Below are 19,792 nucleotides of genomic sequence, written 5' to 3' on the forward strand. Positions count from 1 at the left end.
TTCTAGCTCACACACTACCTTAACTCAGCTATAGTAACTCGCTTCTGGGAACTTGGGTTAAGTTTCAGTCAAGAATCAATAAGGCAACAAATAAAAAAAACCCTTATGATCAAAATTCATTTTTAAGAATCCCTTACATCACCTATCAGAGTATAGTACAGTTGATTTTCTTGTATGCAGTCCTGCGGAGTAGTTCTTGTTGACGCTGAAGTTCGAGAACCCATTAGCTAGACTTAAGAAAGGTAAATCTATACATAAATGTCAGTCTTCTGCTTTCGCCATGACTATGGGATCCCTAGAGGAGACTGAGAGATGCCTATGAGAGGAATTCATAAGTATTCCTGCAGCTTGTGGGGTTGGCCTTGTTCTGTTCTCCTTCCAACGTTCTATTAACTTATTGCTGGTTAAGAGACTTGTAGTTTGCTGTGAAGATTAAAAGGAGACCCTGAAGTCACATGGTAGGTGGGGAGGCTAGGTTCTCGCTGTAAATTACACTGGGTGAATGCTGCTGTTCCCATGTGTCTAGGATGGTTCTCTATTGAGCATGAAAAAGATGTAAGCATTTCCCACACATCCCTGGGGATGAGGAAGCTAAGATCCTGTGCCCAGAATAAGGTAACACACAGTCTAATACTTAGCAGGGATAGTATTTAAGGCAGAACTGTCTGACCTAGAGCTGAGTTTTTATTCAGCATGGTCGCATGCTGTACAGTAGCTAACCCCTAATGCTTTGTGTGTGCACAACATTAGAAGAAAACTCTATGTTTTTGTAGCTGCTCACATTGGTTTTCTCGAATAACATACAAGTGTTTGTTTGCCTGGAAAGTTTTTTATTCCCTGTCTTTAAAGGCAAGAGGATCAGCCCTATATCATATCTTCCCTAGCAATTTCTTTCCAAAGGCTAAATGTATCATGCTCCAACTACTTCTTGGAGCCCTATTCTAGACCCTACTCTATGTTGTTGAACCACTTCTAGTCCAGCACTTCCTGACTCTGGCTGCACAGTGGGCTCAATCACCTGGGGAAGTCCTTTAAAAATACCCAAGTCAGCCCCCGCCTAACCCCCAAGATGGATGAACCAGAAATCTCTGAAAGGTGGCCTGAGTATTATTATTTTCTAAAAGGCTCTCTCAGAACGTTTTAATGGGCAGCCAGTGTTGAAAATAACTGCTCCAGTTTGTTAAAAAATAATTGGTGTGAATATTGGCAAAAGCCCTCTGGCACGAAGAAAGAGAACCAGTTTCTTCTAGCTAATGTTTGTTAGCCAGAATTATCTGTGGCATACTCCATGTGACTTAATAGACCTGGTCTTCCAGGGCAGCTGAATGCAAATGTTTCTCAAGTATAGAACGGGACGTCAGGGCTTACAGAGAAAGTGGCAAACTGGAATGATGACTCCATCTAATTCGGCCATGCTGGATGATTCACCTGGATTCTCTCATGTCTTGAGCATTGAAAACATAATGAAGAATTTTTAAATTGAATGTTTAAAAAGGTGAAAACAACTCCATCCCTTTTTCTGTTTCCTTTTTACCTTGTATTTATGTACCACCAGGTGCTTTGCTCTTGGCGGTGAGTATGAATGAATGGCACAGCTCAGCCCCCAAAGCCTGTGTGTAGAGACTGAGGGATTGTGATGGAGTAGTTCATTCATGTTCATGTTAAGGGGGGTGCTAATAGCAGAGTAGTGCCCCTGGGATTATTAATATCTAGGCCTGGGAGAGATGGAGATGGCTTCTTTTCCAGTTGCCACCTCAGCAGAAAGGGAAATAAAATGCCTAAATTGTAAAGTTAGACAATTAGACTGTAAAGTTTGTATATGTGACAACTTCAGATACAAAGCCACACACTTACCCTTGACGGGGCTTAAGAGGAGAGAGTGTCAAACATAATACCAAAGTGAAAGAAGGTAGCTTTTCATCTACAAATTATTTTTAAACACATTTATCAGGGTAAACAATAATTTTTTGGAAGAGGAGAGTACCCAAAGTCAAATGCCCTAAGATGAAGGATGCTTATGGTATTTTTTTTTTTAAATAAAGAAAATACAAAGTTAGAGTAGTTCTGAAGGATCCTAGGATGAGTAAGATACAGATGATTATTCTAATGGTGCAGACAGGATTGAGAGAGAAGAGGGGAGGGGAGAGATGGAGAAAGGCATGGATGGAGGAAGACGTTTGGATTCAGATTTTGTAAAGCATAGTAAAGGAAGGAGGTGAGCTGAGATTTATTTTTTAAATTCTATTAATGTGTTTTCCCTCTTTTTCTTGTTATTTTTCTCATCTGTCTATTCATACTTGGATATTTTGTCCAATAAACTATCTTCTAAGGACTCTGAGAATGCACTGAACATTTTTGGAGGATTTACTGGGTGCCAGACGCCAGTTTAGGAACTTTACACATCTTCTCCATTTCATTTAGTTCTCTTAGCACAGAGAAGTGGGAGAAGATAGTCCCATTTTACAGGCGGGATGAAAAAAGAGATGGAGGAATTTGCCCTCGGTTACTCAGCTAGAATGTGGTGAAGAACTCAGGCCTTCGGGTATCAGCGCCGGATATCAGCGCCCGGCATTTAACTACCAATCGTGCTGCTGGGACCCCGGCTCCTCTGGCACCATCCCCAGGACCTGCTCTGAGAGTTTGCACGTGGCCAGTAGCGTTACATCGTCTAACAAGGTCCAGCACAGCGCAAATCCGAAGAGCGTCTACCCTGGGGGAAAAGAGAGTCTGTTTAATTTTCCTGTGGCCCTCCAAGTGAGTTCTTTTGGGTTCCATTGTCTAGACGAGGAAAGTGAGGCTTTGCCTGCTCTGCGGTCACAGGGTCGGCAGGTAGCGGGACCCTAGGTTCCTGCTGTGTTCCAGAGATAATCAAAGCTGCACAGGTCTTGTCATTTTTATGCAAAGCCATCCGGAAGGCTCGAACTCTTCCTTACACAAGCCCATCTGTCTCTGTGCGCCGCCCCCGGGGCTCGGAAGCAGGCGGCGAGCAGCGCCCAGTGGGTGGAGAAGCGTCCGCCGCCACTCACTTCGGCCAACTCTCCGCGCCTTCTCAGCCCGCACCCACCAGGCCGACCTCTCTCGGCCTAAAAAAAAAAAAAAAAAAAAAAAAAATCCCGGCCTCCCCTGCACCCCGCCCGCCGCCCCCAGGGAGCTGCATTAATATTAATCTCGCTGAATAATTGAAGGCCGGAGATTTATTCGAGCTTCGGCGGGGGAGGGCGCGCAGCTGGGCCGCGTTTGGGCTGCACCACCCGCGTGTTTCAGCCGCTCGACTCCGCGGGGCCTGGGACCCCTAGACGTGGGAGGATGGGGTGGGTGTGCCCGCCTGTGAGTTTGGGGGTGAGTGTGAGCTGAAGCGGGTGCCCCGGGGAGTGAGGAGGGAGCGCCACGGGCTGCTCCAGGGAGGCGGAGACGGAGGGGCATCCCGGGTCTCCGCGCCGTCGCCTGCGCTTCACCCCTCACGGGGTGACCCGGGGCCACGCGGGCTTCAGGGGAAACAATAGCGACTCGTTAGATCCTGGGCTTCTGCCACCGGCTGCCCAAGCCTTCCCGGACGAGCGGCGGGGCCTCTTTTCTTATTTGGCTAATTTATGGCGAGAGGCTGGGGGGAGGGATGGCAGAGGAGGGACCGCGTCTGGAGTTGGGGGCGGGGGGCGGCGGTTAAAGGAGTTGCCCCAGGCGGCGGCGCGGGTGATGTCAGCTCTCGACGAAAATAGAGAGGGATCGCCTGCAAATCCTCAGCTCCGGCGGGGCTAAACCTTGCAATCCCTCCCCGGCCGGCGCCGAGCCAGGGCGCAGCGGCCTCCACCGCCTCCCCCGGCGCGCACACACCCGCACACGCGCACGCACGCTCACCGTCCTCTGCCACCACTCTCTGCTCCCGCCACTCGCCGCACCCGCGAGCCCCGCAGCAAAGCACAGGTGGCAGCGGCTGCAGGGCGCATCTCCGGCGTGCGCCCTCCTGCAGCCCTGGGTGCATCGCTCTCTCAGGGAAGCCACCCTCGGAGCCCCCGGAGCTCACGCCAAGCGCCATCCCCGCTGGCGGAGGGGAGCGCGGGTCGCGCGCCGTGGAGAGCCGGGACGCGGATTAGCGCCCGCAGGAGCCTCCTGCGCCCGTTGAGGCGCTAAAGGGCTTACCCCGGAGGCGGGTGGAAGGGCAGGCAGAGGCTCCTCTTAAATACCGCTCCCGGCAGCACTTCGCGCTCACCCCGGCGCCCGCTCTCTCCCTCGCCCACAGCTGCCGGATAGTGCTGAAGAGGAGGGGGCGTTCCCCAGACCATGGCATCCACGGAAGGGTGAGGGGATTTTTAGCTGTACCCGCGGGAAAGCGGGGTCGCGCGCGGGATGGTGGTGCCCCTATCCGGGATGGGGACAGAGAGGCGTCGGCGGCGGGCCTGGGAGATGGTGGCGGAGCAGTGGCTTGGCTGGGGATGCGATGGTGCGGAGGGGATTGATTTTCTTTCCTGGAGATTGCTGCTTAATCCTTTGAAAATGCGAGAGGCGGAGGGTTGTTGTATTTTGATTAAAAGGGTAAGGTGCGCTGGGGGCTTGAGAGTGTGAGGAAGAAATCCTCCTGAGGTTACTTTTGAGATTTCAAAACAATAGGGGATTGGGCACAGTGTGAGCAGACACCGGGGTAGCAGCGCCTGGAGCGCGGCGCCGCAGGCCCGACGCGGGCTTGCAGGTGGGACCGGCCCGGAATGAATGAGCCAAGACCGGGCCTTGGGGCGGGGCAAGGACCAGCGCGCCTGGCCTTGAACGCCAGGTTTGCAGAGTCGCCGTGGAGATGCTGGGCCCACTCCGATCGCTCCTTGTCCCTGGAAGGCGGAATCTCCCTGGCTAGCTCTAAGGAAGGCTGGAAGAGATTTGGGTGCTTCCCGGGAGGAGGCGGGAAAACGTGTGGTCTGGGACAAGGGCAGGAGTCGCCAGACTCCAGCGGACGGGGATAGCACTGGCTTCCCTATTCAGCCCGAGGGTCTGGAGTCGTGTCCTGCCTCCCCGAGACTGCAGTTGGCATGGGGAAAGCTCCCTCACAGTGATAATTAAAGACATCTGTCTTTAGCAAGAGACAGAAGGGGCTGCAGGGGGCAAAAGGATTCTTTGAATACTCACACATCAAAGAAAAGGTCCACAAACAGAATCCTTGGACCAGTATCTCTCAGAAAACTTTTGGGGCTTGATAGAACCTGAGTGGCAATGAAAAGACTGGGCAGCTCAGCCCTTTGGTTAATTCCCAAAATTGCACTTACTCACTTGCAAGCGATCACAGGATCCATGTTATGTGAAAAGCAAATATCAGGGACTTCTCTGGGCTCAAGTGGTGGTGTTGGCATTTTCCAGTTTCTCCTAAGACATTTTACCAACTCCGCAGGCTTGTTTTAGGGGAATGGATCTCTAAGCAGGCGTGAAGAGCTGGTATCCAAAGCCAGATCTCTAGACTGCAATCTCCAATAGAAGGAAAATATTTCTAAAACTGTCTCTCTGTGTCCAGGAGAAGGAATTCCTTCCTTTTCTGTCCCCCAGAGTCCTTCCAAACGCATCTGGCATCTTGTCATTGCATGAAATTTTGTCTCTCCCTTTGCCCTAACCATTCTGCAGTTTGGACTTTTTTGATTATTATTTCTCCAAAAAGATGTTTCAGGAAGACATCTGTGTACAAGGAGGGTGGTACCTTGTGCTAAAAAAAGATCTCTAGAAATAGATAGTAGGAGCCCATATTGATCAAGATCAGTGCCTTCCCATGTTTAATTAAAAAGGCTTTTATATGAGAAAAGATGAAAGCATTTCTGGTTGCCTTCAGGGACCTTCTAGACTTATCCTTGCTTGTAAAGGCTAGGGTGGAAAACATCTGTGAAAAAGATGGATGATATTAGTTTTCCAAATCCTGCATCCAGCTTACTCCCTATTTTGATGGCCAGATAGAGGAGAAGTTATGACAACAACCCCAAACTGAGTATGTTTATTTCACCTTTGTCCTAAATGAAAGCTGTCAAATGATGTGACATTCAATATAGAGCCAAAGTGATTTTCAGCATTTTAGAAAGATTCCCATCCAATTAATCCCATCCTTCTGCACCGGCTATGGTTAAGAAAAGAGTCATCAGAGGAATTTATATTTAAGAGATGAAAGAATTGAAAAAAACTTGAATGGCTGGGAAACAAATATAAGATCTATGATCCGTTATTATTTAACAGCAGTAACTGATGAGCAGGTGACATTCTCAGAGGCCCTGGTCTTTCCTTTCTTCTTCTCTTCTTTTATTCCAGGAGCATTTATGAGCACTTGTTGGGTGGAACTCACATGTGAGGAACTCTGAGTTGGGGGGATACAGAAACAGTCTGGGATCTGCCTTTTAGAAGTCTAGCTCCATCCAGTCAAGGATTTTTATTAGTAAATTGTTCACGTGGATTCATGAGATCTCTTGCCCCTTCTAACATCTTTGATTAATGTGCCTTGTAAAGAAAAATTTACTAAGACTCCTCAGGCTGTCTCCTTTGTTGGCTTTTGCCATTTAACAATATTGAAATTGTTTCCTTGAAACACATTACTGAGAAGGAAGCAAAAATAGCAATATTGTTATATGCTTTCAATTTATATGTTTTCAGTTCAACTCTGTTTGATCCAGAATGTTTGGGGAATAGGGTAATATGGGAAACTGACCATTCTGGTTCACATTTATTTGGTGATGTCATTAACAGCAGCAGAACGTGTTAATTACCAATTTCTAAAGAATTATTAGAAGCAATAATGACATCTTATGTTTGTTTAACACTTCACTTTCAAAGCTCATTCGTGTACCTCATCACATTTGGTTCTTCCAGTAACTCTGTGAAGTAGGCAGTCCAACAAAAATAGACTTTAAGGATAAAATTATACATAGAGAATATAATACCATCTTTCCAGAAAGATTCCAATACTTGGAAAAGCTTTGGGGTTATCATCTGAAAATGATGTGTGCTGGGCATGGCTGGTGCAGATTACTGGCTTTCTCTCAAACTTTTGGCATACCTATCCTGCAAATTGCCTTTTAGGATATTCTTTGTAACCTGTGCATTGGTCTTTGCCTGTGCGAGCGTATGCCACCACAGTCTGGTTTTCTGAGAGCTTTGATTATTTGGAATTGAGATTATTAGCATCCGGTTTCTATAAAAATCAATAGTGGACACTTTGGTAGTTCCCAGGTTCTGAGAGATATTTTCCTGCAAAGCAAGGTCGAATTTAATAGTTGAGCATTCTTTCTTTCTGAGTTCCCTGTCATGGCTAGAATTATGGAGATGGCTTTTAGGTCCCTGACCCAAATTGGAAAGAGATTATAAGTAGTTGGTGGCAGCCAGGCTAGTGTCCATTACAGACTGGGTCACAGTGGAGTGCCCAGATGCTGAAGAGGCAGGCATTTTAGAAATATCTTCTTGGAGGTGGGGGGTGGCCAGGTCGCTCTGTATGTCAGAGACCCAAGGCAATCTGTCTTCTGATCAGCTCCCGTGAGCCGAGGGGTCAGGGCGAAAGCCAGCCATGAGGGCCTGTGCTTCAGTTTGACTTAAAGAGCCAGGGAAACAGAAATCTGCTGACAGTGGAAAAACCCTGGCAAGGGAGACCCCTTGAATTTATTATTTCAAGCAAATCAAAGCAAACCATAACCATTGTCCTCTTGCTTTTCCCCTTGGGAATGAATCTGAGGTCAGCAGGAGGAAGAGCCCACAGAGTGGACTTATTGGCAAATGAGTGAAAGATACGGGGCTTATGTGGTCTAGAGGGGTTTGCAGGTTGCATGCCTCAGGCTTGGCTGGAATTTTCTTTTCTCATTTTCAATAATATAGAAATCAGCCTCCTTGGGGAAAATAGATATTAGGAGAGCTATGAGAAAACCATTTCATGTTTACTAAGACAGTCGCTTGTGAGTAATTGAAAGCTTAATTCTCAGGAAATAATTTCTAAATCCAGATGAAACTTGTGAGGCGGAAACTCCATGTTATTAAAAACCAAAAGACAAATCTGTTCATCAGTATCAATGGCCACTTCTTTTCCTCTTCCATGCAACACAGTTAGGTGTTTTGTGTCTCCTTTGGCTTTGGCTTTAAAGGATGTGTCAGACAAGGAAAAGTCCTTAAGCAATGATGTTTCAGCTGCAAAAAACGAGCAATATATTTAACAGCTAAGTGTGAGATTTCTGGGTCAGTGTGCCATAAATCCTACAGTTCCAGAATTGCAAAGCTTTTTCATAATTTGAAGCTCAACACAGAGTGATTTCAATGTAAATCCTCCCCTCCCTGCCCTCCTCCATGGCTGTGTCACACAATGCCCTGATGTCTGGTTTCCCCCCTTTTAAAGGCAAACCGAATTGTTTCTCATATTGAATTTTTCCCCCATTGGACTGGCTTGCCTCTTGGCATGAGCTGAAACTATTCTTCATTTCAATCATCTACTACAATTATTTTAATCTACTAACACACTGATAGTATTAAATCTTCTAGCAATAGTAAGCAGAAGCATTATTCTGAAGATAAAATTTTAGTTTTGCTTGCATTTAAAGAACTTGTTTTCGCAGTCTGAAGAAACATCTAACAAACAAACGCCAGACACTGCCTTGCTTGCAGCTTTTGATTTCATGCCCTTAACAGCTTGTTGGGGGCCAAGCAGGATGCTGCATAGAAAGGGTTTTAGAATCCAGATTATGGCAAATCTCTTTATTTACCGTGATCGTGAGCTCGCTCTCTCCTCCCTCTGCCCACCCCTCACCCCGCAACTCTCCAAGTGCCAACTCCTTGGAATGAATTAATTAAAGGAATGTTTAAAAATATCTCATTGCTCCATCTCCACGTGCTCCATCATTGACTGGAGGCAGATGGGCCACATATTTGTCGGTAGAATAGAAAAGGACTAGCATCTCGTTATAAATCTGTCTGGTTGTCTTTAAATGATGTCAGAAAAGACAATGGGCCTGCAGTATTAAAGGAGAATGAAAGGAAGATCTTTAAAATTTTAAAAAGAAGACCTCATTTTCTTAATGCTTTGGTTTTTCTTTTAAAAAGTGTTGTTTCTCAATGATGTTGGTATTTATTTATTTTTCATTCATGTATTTAATGTCTCACTTGGATAAGCAGATATGACCACTGTTTGTGGAACTGCCGTTTGGTGTTTTTGGCAATCTCGACAGTTGCTTTAGAGTATGGACTCACTGAGCAAGAACTGTCCTTTGAAAATGGAATGAAAAGAATGAACTCGATTTGGTGGCTGGACTTGATCTGTGTCAATCCTGGTCTCTAGGATAGATGACGGCAATGTTAAAGACCTTGAATGAAGAGTTTGGGGTCAAGGAGGGAGATGCTGTCCCCATGCCCCGTCTATATTAGAGGCGTCACTTATATCACTGAGAGTACTTTTTTCTCTTACGTTTGGTCAGGAGGGCCATCTGTCACTTGCTGTTTGTAATCTGGCACAGGACTTTCTGTCATGTGGTTCTGCCATCCCAAGTTCCCAGCCACTGTGCTGTCAGGATCACAGAGCTGGTGATGAACTTGGAAGTGAGGCTGAGACCTGTCTGCCTCCTGCTTTGCCTGTTTCCCAGCACTGGATGTGAGGTACTGGGTGCCTGTGGACTGTATGTGGCCCATGGGTATATTCTTTTAGGCTCACAGAGGATTTTGAACATGTTTTAATTGTTCACCTATACTTAAAAATGTTTTACCTTAAAAAAAAAATCCCAATTCTGGCTTCTCTTAAAAATTGGGAGATCTGATGACAAACAACCTTTCCTTTTATCTTGGTACCATTTATTGAGTGATTATATCCCAGTATGGCTTTAAACACTTTAATGTGTATCAATGTATTTAATCCCCACAACAATATGATGCAGCAGGAGTGACTCTTAGCCTCATTTTACAGGTATAGAAACCGAGGCACAGAAAGAGTAGGTGAATTGCCCAATATTTTACAGTCAGTGAGTGACAAAGCTAGGCCTTCGACCCAAGCATCCTGGCTCTGGGATCCATGCCCGTAGTTACTAGGCCACACCTCTTAGCCAGCAGGGCAGGGGTTAACTGGGGTTGAGGAATGGCTGTCTCTTGAGATAGGGCATATACCTTTCAGGTTGCACACAGTCTGTTCTGGGACTGCTTTTCTCATGTTACCTGCTTGACCCCTTACCTCTCCAAGGAAGCTATCGAGAGACTGAAAGCATGCGTTCCATCCTCTTGGTATATACCATTGCCTAGTGGTTTTGGATTTGAAGAATTATTCAAAATCTCATTTCTAGGTAAGGAAAGATCATTCAAGCTACCTTCCCCTCCCCCAACCCCCACCCAAGCACTGCTCGTTATTTTCTTTAACTTTGCTCCAGGTTGTACTTAATGGAGAGGTAATTATTTTGTGATTATTGGTTTGGTTGTCAGGAAGCCAATAGCACTGTCTAGTCTAGAGGCAGTGCTTTGAAAGAGCCCAGGGCATGACCACATGGGTTCCAACCTTTGGGATATTGAATTGAGCCTTGGGTATGTGCTTTGTAGTGGTAAATGTAGCCGAGCATATAGCAGCCCCTGGAATTTATTTTTTTCTTTTGCAGCCTTCAGGTGTGGCTGTTTAGGGTTGTGACTTAACTTACGCTTTTTCCTGAAACAGCTACTGGTCTTGTCTCTATATGAGTGGGGCTGATGTTTATTTCACAGCAGATGCAAACAGTGATGAGCTAGGGATGCCTTTTGAATTGAGGAAGAAATCTTCCAGAAGCAAATTTCTGTGTGTTTTAAAGAGTGGAACAGTTTGCTCATCACCCAACAGATGGCAGTAAATGTCAGCACTTGGTCCACACTGGTGGTGGTCTGACTCCCTTTGGAAGCCCTTCAATCCTTAGGGAATCCCAATTTCCATGGCATTTCATTCTCTTTTGATTATAAAAGCTTTCTCCACCAAGTATAGAATTTGGTAAGAGTGAGGCAATGACATATATCTACAGTGTTCAATATCACCATAAACAAATATAAATAGGATCAGCCAAGCTTATGTGGCTATATATACATGACTTCATTTCATCCTTGAAAATCCCCTAGGGAATATTATCTCATTTTAGAGACGAAAAAACTGAAACTTAGAGAAGTTTTGATTTTATGCTGTTACTGAGTTTTTTTTTTTTTTTGTCATCTAATTGTACTGTGTTTTGTATTATCCATATTTTTCAATAAATCCACATTTCCTTAAAATTTCATGGATCCTTCTTTTGCTTTTTTTTTATTTTTATTTTTTGTTCCAGTGGGTGTCTTCAATAATTTCATTCAAAAAAAGCAAGATAGCCAGGTGCCTCTGAAGAAAAAATAATGTAAGAATCTTAAATTCTTAAAGAATCTTAAAGAATTTAAGAGGCACTGCCTTAAGAAGGACAACAATTGTTACAGAAAGAAGTCATTCTTTGAGTGGAGATGTAACATTCAAAAGAAAGTGTCACCATAAAAAAGTGAGAATAAGTTTAGGTAATTCAAAATGATTGTCGGACCTATTTGTAGATGTCAAACAAGAGAATTTTAAATGGAAGAAGGAGTAGTACACGAAGGGAGATAGGTAGAAGAAAACAGATAAAGGAAGAAAATCATTCTTCTCTCTTAGATATCATGGAAAGCTAACTGCTGAAGATTGTGTTTAATCTCAATCTTTACTTAAAAGGACAGTTGGGCTGGGCGTAGTGGTGTGCACCTGTAGTCCTAGCTATTTAGGAGGCTGAGGCGAGAGGATCTCTTGAGACTGGGAGTTGGGGGCTGCAGTGAGCTAACTATCACAATGCCTGTGAATAACCACTACACTCCAACCTGGGCAACATAGCAAGACCCTGTCTCTAAAAAAATTAATTAAGAAAGAACAGTTGAAATTGGATAGATTTCTTAGGAAAGTGGATGGACATCAACATGAACAAAACCCAATTAGACAAACTTGTTCAAGAGTGAAATGGATGGTTATTAACCAACAACACACATCTCAGATATTCAAAAGTGGCTGATGGTACCTGGGGGATTGGTTCAGCTATCATTTTTTCTATTTATATGTAACATATGGTCTAGAAAAAGTATAAAGAATAAATATTGGACTAATGTCTAAGAATAGAGAGTAATGGAATTATAGACTGAATCTATTTTCCCAGTATTTTTATGGAACTCAATCCCATCAATCAGCAGATATTTATAAAATCATCATAGAATCTTAGCATTTGAAGGATCATTGATTTTTAGATCATAATTAATTGCTAACATTTCAAATGGAGAACTCATTATCTATTAGTCTGAGAGCATTGAACTTTAGATTCTTTTCACAGATATTGATACACTGGGGTTGAGGTGACATTGGTTGGTCCCAGGAAGCAAATTGTGAGATGGAGACTTGTGTGCATGGAGTTTATTGGGAGGAGCTTTCAGCATAAATCCTTATGAAGGAATGAGGGAAACCAGGGTGGGCAGAGGGAGAGGTTGAAACAGTCGCACCAAAGCCTGCCCACCCACAAGGAGCTCTGGAACAGGGATGACCCTTCAGAATGATCCTGAATTGAGGAAAACAGTCGGGCCTTTCTACCCCTGCATTAACCAGCCATTGAATGGGGCTGTGCTGGAACAGGGGACAGGGTTGGGGTTGGGGGGAATATAGTTAAGAGCTGTCACTTATCAACATGCCGAGCAGCTGGGCAAATGAATCGTTCAGTCCTGAACGTGGGGGGATAGGGATCTGGGTAGCATGTCACAGCATCCACCACTGTTTCTAAATTCAAATGTTTGAAAGATAATAAAATAATGAGTCTGGTTGCTTGTGATCAGAATATTCAGGCATCCACAAAGCTATCATCTGTAATAAAATGCTATACTTTGCGGGTCAAATGATACAAAATTTCAGATAGTCAGGAGGAATAACGTCAAGTGGTCTATTGTTCAGCATGGTGACTAGAGTTGACAGCAATGGATTGTGTACTTGAAAATTGGGAGAACAGTAGATTTTCAGTGTTCTCACCACCAAAAAATGATAAGTATGTAAAGTAATGGATACATTAATTAGCTTGATTTATTTTATTCCACAGTGTACGTGTATATCAAAGCATCATGTTGTATACCATAAATACATACAACTTTTATTTGTTAGAAATAAATAAGTAAATAAATAAAGCTGTATCTTAAAAAATAAAAATCTTAAATATCACAAAATGGCATAAAGTAAAAAAGTAAAAGACTATCTCCTGCCCCAATCCTGTTCTCCAGAAAGAGTCATTTTTTTTGTCTGCCCTTTAAGACAGGGAAAGTGGATTCTGATGGGCAGGCTGGGGAGAATTCAAGGTCATCGTCTTCCTCAGGTTTCTTTTTTTTTTTTTTTTTTTTGAGACAGAGTCTTGCTCTGTCACCCAGGCTGGAGTGCAGTGGCATGATCTCTGCTCACTGCAGCTTCCACTTCCTGGGTTCCAGTGATTCTTCTGCCTCAGCCTCTTGAGTAGCTGAGTTTACAGGTAGACGCCACGATGCCTGGCTAATTTTTGTATTTTTAGTAGAGATGGGATTCCACCATGTTGGCCGGGCTGGTCTTGAACTCCTGACTTTAGGTGATCCTCCCGCCTAGGCCTCCCAAAGTGCTGAGATTATAGGCGTGAACCACCATGCCTATCCATCTTCCTCAGTTTTAGCTGTGTCTCACATAGTCACCAAGTACGTATGACAGAAGGCCTTCTCTTCGTTCCAGTCCTTCCAAGGGTGCCACGTCCAATGGAAAGATGGTTATCTGAAAGTCCTGCTTTAGAGAGAGAAATTAGTTATATTAATCTAATTTCTATCTAGAGTGGTGAGTATAATGGAAGGGGTGAGAAGGAATAATAAATAAATATATTGGGAACAAGAGTGTAGCTGTTATTGATATTTTCAGTGTTGACAGCAGCCATTTTCACACTCCTGCAAGAGTTATTTCCCATGGAGTCCTTACCTGGAGAAAAGTGAACAATGAATTAGATAAATCCTTTCTGGAATATCCACTGCATTGTTCTGTTGATTCAAGAAGTCAGGTATTCTGTCAACTTCAAGCCAAAGGTACGTATATGTTGACATATCTCTGTTCTATTCCACTGGCAAATATGTTCAGAGGTGAAAGAACACTTTTGTTCACACAACCCAAGGCCTTGCAAATTGTATCTTCGTGAGTGTTTTCCCTTATTTTCTTGCATCTGTTGACTCTGCTTTCTGAGACCAAGACATTGATTATCATTGTGTTTGTGTTTTTACCAGCACAACAAATTAATTCCAGTGACTCAATTGTAGAGCAATAGAAGGTAGAGCAATCCAACCAAATCTCACTGGCAATTGCCTTTCTTTTCTTTCCTTACCTGTTTTTAATAGTTACAAGCCTGTTATTTACCATGGCAGATCGATATTGTGCATATTTCCAGTTTATGGGTAAAGATGTCACTGATTACATTCACTCTACATTTAAGAAATACATTTTTGCACATAGAATGTAACAGCCAAATCAAAGGGTATGAATGATTCACTATTCACTGTCAAAGAAATTATTTTTAACAAAAACTTTTAACCTTTTGTCCTCTGGACCAGTGGCTCCTTTCCCATAACACAAAAACATGACTTTATTAACAATAAAAACAAAACCCTTAAATCCTTAAATATACCTGACATACGTGAAACTGGGAACAAAAAGAGGTTTAATTAAACTTACAGTTCCACATGGCTGAGGAGGCCTCCGATTCATGGCAAGAGGTGAAAGGCATTTCTTACATGGCGGCACCAAGAAAAAAATGAGGAAGAAGCAAAAGTGGGAACCCGTGATAAACCCATCAGATCTCATGAGACTTATTCACTATCACGAGAACAGCACAGGAAAGACGAGCCCCCATGATTCAATTGCCTCCCTCCAACAACACATGGGAATTCTGGGAGATACAATTCAAGTTGAGATTTGGATAGGGACAGAGCCAAACCATATCAAGGGGAATGAGACCAGTTAGAAGATGGCAGCAATAATTTAGGTGGGAGATTATGACCTAAATTAAGGCATAGAAATGAACATAGGTTACCAGATTCCAAGGATATTTAGAAGGACTTGGTGACCAAGTGCAGGTGGAAGGGCTTAAAGCCATCTCTCAGCCTTCTAGATTAAGCAAATGGGGGTGAGGTAAGTGCAGAAAAGGAATTCAGGAGAGAAATTAAATTTGAAGAAGACAGTGAATTTGGTTCAGTATACTGGCTTAGCATTTGTGGCGAATGGGATATCAGTAGAGATGCTCACTGGGCAGTTAAAGTCACGAGAAGCCAGGAACTTTATGGAGTGCTATTTGTATTACAGATGTAAGGGAGCTCACCTGCACAGAGCATGAAGTTAGAGAAAAGAATTGGGCTGACAGAAGAATCCTGGGAAGCTCTAGTATCTGAGGATGGGCAGAGGGAGGTGATTCACAGGGTGCAGGGTGCTGAGAAGTAAGGAGGGGAGTCAGGAGTGAGCAGGTGACTTGAAGTGGCCGACAGTGCCGCATGCTATGGCGAGGTCAAATCCTGGGACTGAAAAGTGGTCATTGGATTAGTCAATTTCAAGGCGATCATTGGCCTTTGCCAGAGCTGGGTCAGCAAACTGATGGCAGCTGCTGCTATGTTGGCATGGGTTGAGAACGGGTGGAGAGAAAATGAATACAAATTATTTTTTTCCATAAATGGTAGTAAGAGGTAGATGGTACTAGGAAAGCAGGTAAGGCGAGAGCAGGATTATATGTTGGGTTGTTTTAGTTTTAGGCTGGGTGTGCTATAAGCCTGTTCATCTGCTAAGGGAAAGGCTTGATTAATGAAGATGAGGTCTTGAATTATCTGTGGAAGATACTGATGAAGGAAAGAGTTAGAACCTGAGGCTAATTCATTGCTCGCTTTGGGGGTTCCTGCAGGAAGAGCAGGGTGCCTCTGTGAGACTGATCCCACAGTATAGGGGAGCACAGCCCAGAAGGGACAGTGAGGAAATGGCTGCCTGCCTAGACAGTCAAGTCCACATGGTCAACCCTGGTCATCCATAGAGTGACAGATGGGGCAGCCAGCTTGTCCTTACTTCTATAGCCTCATTAGTCAGCCAGCTAGAGTTGGATATATTTTAGTAGTGCTTGCTTTTTTTTTTTTAAATTTACCTTTTTAATCCTTTCTAAGTCTCCCTAGTTGGAATTCTTCTCTTTCCTCCCTTAACCCTTCATCATCTATGCTCTTGCATAGTTTGTAAAAATTTTCTTGCACCCAGTTTTAATCCCAATCTTCTCTTGGGCTCTGCATTCCCTTTGAATCACTTCCTGAGTATTTATATAGCACATGTATCCTGATAACTCCCAAATGTATGTTTCTATTTCAGGCCTTTTCCCAGGTTCTGGATTCATATATCCTACAACCTAACTGATGTCTCCATTTGTGCAATGCATAGATGTCTGGAAATTATCATAGTACAATGGAACTCTTGATTTTTTTTTCCCGTACAAACTCATCTGTACCCACTCCCAAGTTTCCCCATCTCAGTAAATTCTGTTTAGAGATTCAAAGACAGAAAGGTTGGTATTATCCCTGACTTTTTTTTCTTCCTTCAGCCTCAACCTACAAGCTTACTCATTTCTACCTCAGTTCCTCAGATATCCCATGGTCTTGTCCACATTTGCATTCTGTTTTCCAGAACCACTTTCTACCCTCCACCTACCGCCATTTCACAGATGACTGGCACCCTCTGATCCTGGAGCATGCTTTGGTCCTCAGTTTGAATGATGTTTCCCAGAAAGGCCTCCTCTTCCCATTCCACCCAAAATAGGTCTCTCTTTCCTAGTCCTACCTCATTCCCCCGTTTGCTTCCTTCACTGCATCAGTTACAACTTTTACGTATTTTATTCATCTGTCTGTTTGTATCTACAAAGTAAGCACTTTGAGTACTACTTTATCATCACGTCCTCCTAGATCCTAATGCAATGCACTCAGTAAGCATTTGTTGGCTGAATTCTCATCCTTGTCAGCCTAGAGAAGGAGGGAAGGCTTCTCAGAAGAGATGATGTTTGAGTTGTGCCTCTTTCAGGGAGTCTGTCCTTATTACACTTTGTTCAGAGCTCTCTCATAGCAATTCATCATAACAGAGTGTGCTAAGTGTTTTCTTGTCTGCCTGTTCACTATCCTGGTATCTCTCTGAGGATCAGGGTTACATTAATTTCTTTGTGCCTCATCTTATTACCATTATCACTATGAATGTTAGTGTAATTGAATTGTCTGCCTTGCAAAAGAGATATGCAAGGGCATAGAGACGACAGAAGGGAACAGGTGTGGGAGGAAACAGATCCAAGGTTGAGAAAACATTTCCTTTTGCTTGTTGGGGCATGGTCATCTTGGTAAGGTTCTGGTGGTCAATTGAACATCCCTATTCCCGCCTACCAGTCAATAATTACCCTTTGCTAAGGGTTAATAGGGTTCAAGGAGGTTACAAGAATAATCAGTTGGGCAGCAGTTCATCTTGTGAAGCCAAAAATGTATTTGTCACAGTCACTCATGTCCCCATGCCACTGTCTGGGAAAATTACAAACTCCTGTATCTGCAGTTCTTTTAAAATGCAATGAAATTTCATCAGAAAAGAGTCTTTGAGCCCTTCCTCTATCTTTCCCAAGATGCCTGCCTCCTCTCAGAATCATGTCTGTCTATTCCCTTCCCTTGTTCTTTGTAAAAGAAAACAAGGAGAAGCTAGAATGAATTTGATATTCAGATACAAAGAAGGGATTTCTTAAGTAAAAGCTGATTTTTCAATTGCATTAGTTAAAAAAAAAATACAGCACTTGAAAAATGATTTAGAAAAAGAAAAGTTACCACAAGCAGACAACATTGTTGTTAAATTGATCTTTTAACTATTAAAGAGACATTAGTATATTTAGTCAGTCTCAATAGAGTTCCCTTACTCTGGTTTTCCACGGGTCTAGAAATAATACCTTGTAGTTGGTATATGTGTTTTCCAGTAACCTAAATAAAAATGTTAGCTATTCTTATATTTCCTGAAATGGAGTTCTTTTCTGGAGTTTTCTGGTGACTGGACATGTTGGGGGATATTTATTGCATCCTGGTGGGATAAGAGAAGAAAAACTATGGCTGGCATCTTTCTTGACTCTGTGAGTCCTCACAGTGCCAGTCCTGTGATTGGATGAAAGATCAGTTTATAAAATCCCCTCCTGAGCCCTATGGGAAAGTCTTCAGCTGAAGCTATCCTCATCATCCTTACGGAAAATCCTAGAATCCTCCTAGATTCAGAGCTAGGGCACTCAAACTGCTGTTTTTGAAGTGAAAGTAGAGTCAAAACCGCGATGCTGGGTTTTCTCTCGTCTACTCTGATAGGGAAGCCATTGTTAGTTGGGAGAACCAAGCATATACAGATTTCATTTTTACTTATTTGCTTTCTTTCTCCCTCTGAAGACACTCAATGGGGTTCAAGGCAAGTAAACTCCAGATCTCAACACAAAATTCACACGTGATTGTCCAGTGGTCAGACAGACCGGAACAATTTGTCCAGCAGGGAGCACTGTGGAGCCACACCTCTGAGTCATGGTGATTTTCCTGCTGCTTTGAAGCAAGAGCGAGAGGGCAAATTACCTCTTTCCCATGCCCCGCACCAGCTGTTGTCTTGGTTTCCAAGAAGGAAAGCCCAACCACTTTGTTTACATTCCAAGTGACCTGGAGTAACAACCGGGGACCAGCTCTCTGGAGGCCAAGGCTACACCTGGGACAACTGGCCGAGGTTGAAAGTGAGTTGACAGCAGTTGCCATTTACCAGCGGGTCCTGGGTCCTCGTCCTCATCCTTGTCTTTGTCCTCTTGGCTTCCCCTGGGAGTCATCAGCGGGGTTCGAACAAGATTTGCTGCTTCCGGAGCTTGGGTATGTTCAGCCTGGTTTTTTCTGGGTTATTGAAAAATGTTTTAAGGGGAATGGAGCAACCCTGGGTTAGAAGGGAGGCCTTTAAAGCAGGAAGCCTAGACACTCGAGGGATTGAGAAAACATTTGGAAAGGGTTGGAAAGGCCCCAAAATCAACAACACAAGAATGGAGGTGTGAAAACAGGTATTCATCTTTTCAGAATGACTTATCAGCCACCCCCAAGGTCTAGCTTTCAACCCAATGGGAAGCAAGCAACACAATTAAAATAGGCATGAAAACGTTGTGTTTTGGGAAAGGGCACACTGCCTTAGGAGGCACCGGTGGAGGAGCGGAGATTGATCCACGTGTCCATATGTTTGCTTAGAGAGGACTTTCCCTCTTTGCCTTTGAGCTAAGCTGCCGAGGCAAGCCAGCAAGAGGAAGATGTTCGTTCCCTTTTTTTCCTGGGAGCAGGAATATCAGGATTCTGTGTAGCTGAGGCGGCTGTGATGGAGCAGGGACTGATCCATGCTTCCATATGTTTGCTTAAAGGGGACTTTCCCCCCGGCGTGGTGGCTCACGCCTGTAATCCCAGCACTTTGGGACATCGAGGTGGGTGAATCATGAGGTCAGGAGTTCCAGACCAGCCTGGCGAACAGTTGAAACCCCGTCTCTACTAAAAATACAAAATTTATCCGGGCAAAATTTATGGCGAGCACCTGTAGTCCTAGCTACTTGGGAGGTTGAGGCAGGAGAATCGCTTGAACCTGGGAGGCAGAGGTTGCAGTGAGCTGAAGTTGCACCACTGCACTCCAGCCTGGGCCACAGATTGAGACTCTGTCTCAAAAAAAAAAAAAAAAAAAAAAAAAAAAAAAAAAAGAGGACTTTCCCCCTTTGCTAAGCTGCTGAGCCAAGCCAGCAAGATGAAGATGTTCCCTTGTTTT

The 19,792-nt window shown here is 43.9% G+C and overlaps 1 protein-coding gene across 3 annotated transcripts in view; it reads left to right on the forward strand.

Annotated features, from left to right (window-relative positions):
* The first annotated feature begins 3,688 nt into the window (after positions 1-3,688).
* SLC1A2 (solute carrier family 1 member 2) overlaps positions 3,689-19,792 on the forward strand; it is a 167,095-nt gene continuing 150,991 nt past the window's right edge. The window contains exon 1 of one of the 3 annotated variants that reach the window (XR_013403161.1): positions 3,689-4,295. Coding sequence is in view for 1 of the 3 variants with exons in the window: in NM_001261669.1 (NP_001248598.1) it covers positions 4,279-4,295 (17 nt within the window). In the remaining 2 variants the exon portion in view is untranslated. 3 annotated transcript variants of the gene reach the window in all.

Source organism: Macaca mulatta, chromosome 14 (genome assembly GCF_049350105.2).
Source record: "Macaca mulatta isolate MMU2019108-1 chromosome 14, T2T-MMU8v2.0, whole genome shotgun sequence".
Classification (NCBI taxonomy): domain Eukaryota; kingdom Metazoa; phylum Chordata; class Mammalia; order Primates; family Cercopithecidae; genus Macaca; species Macaca mulatta.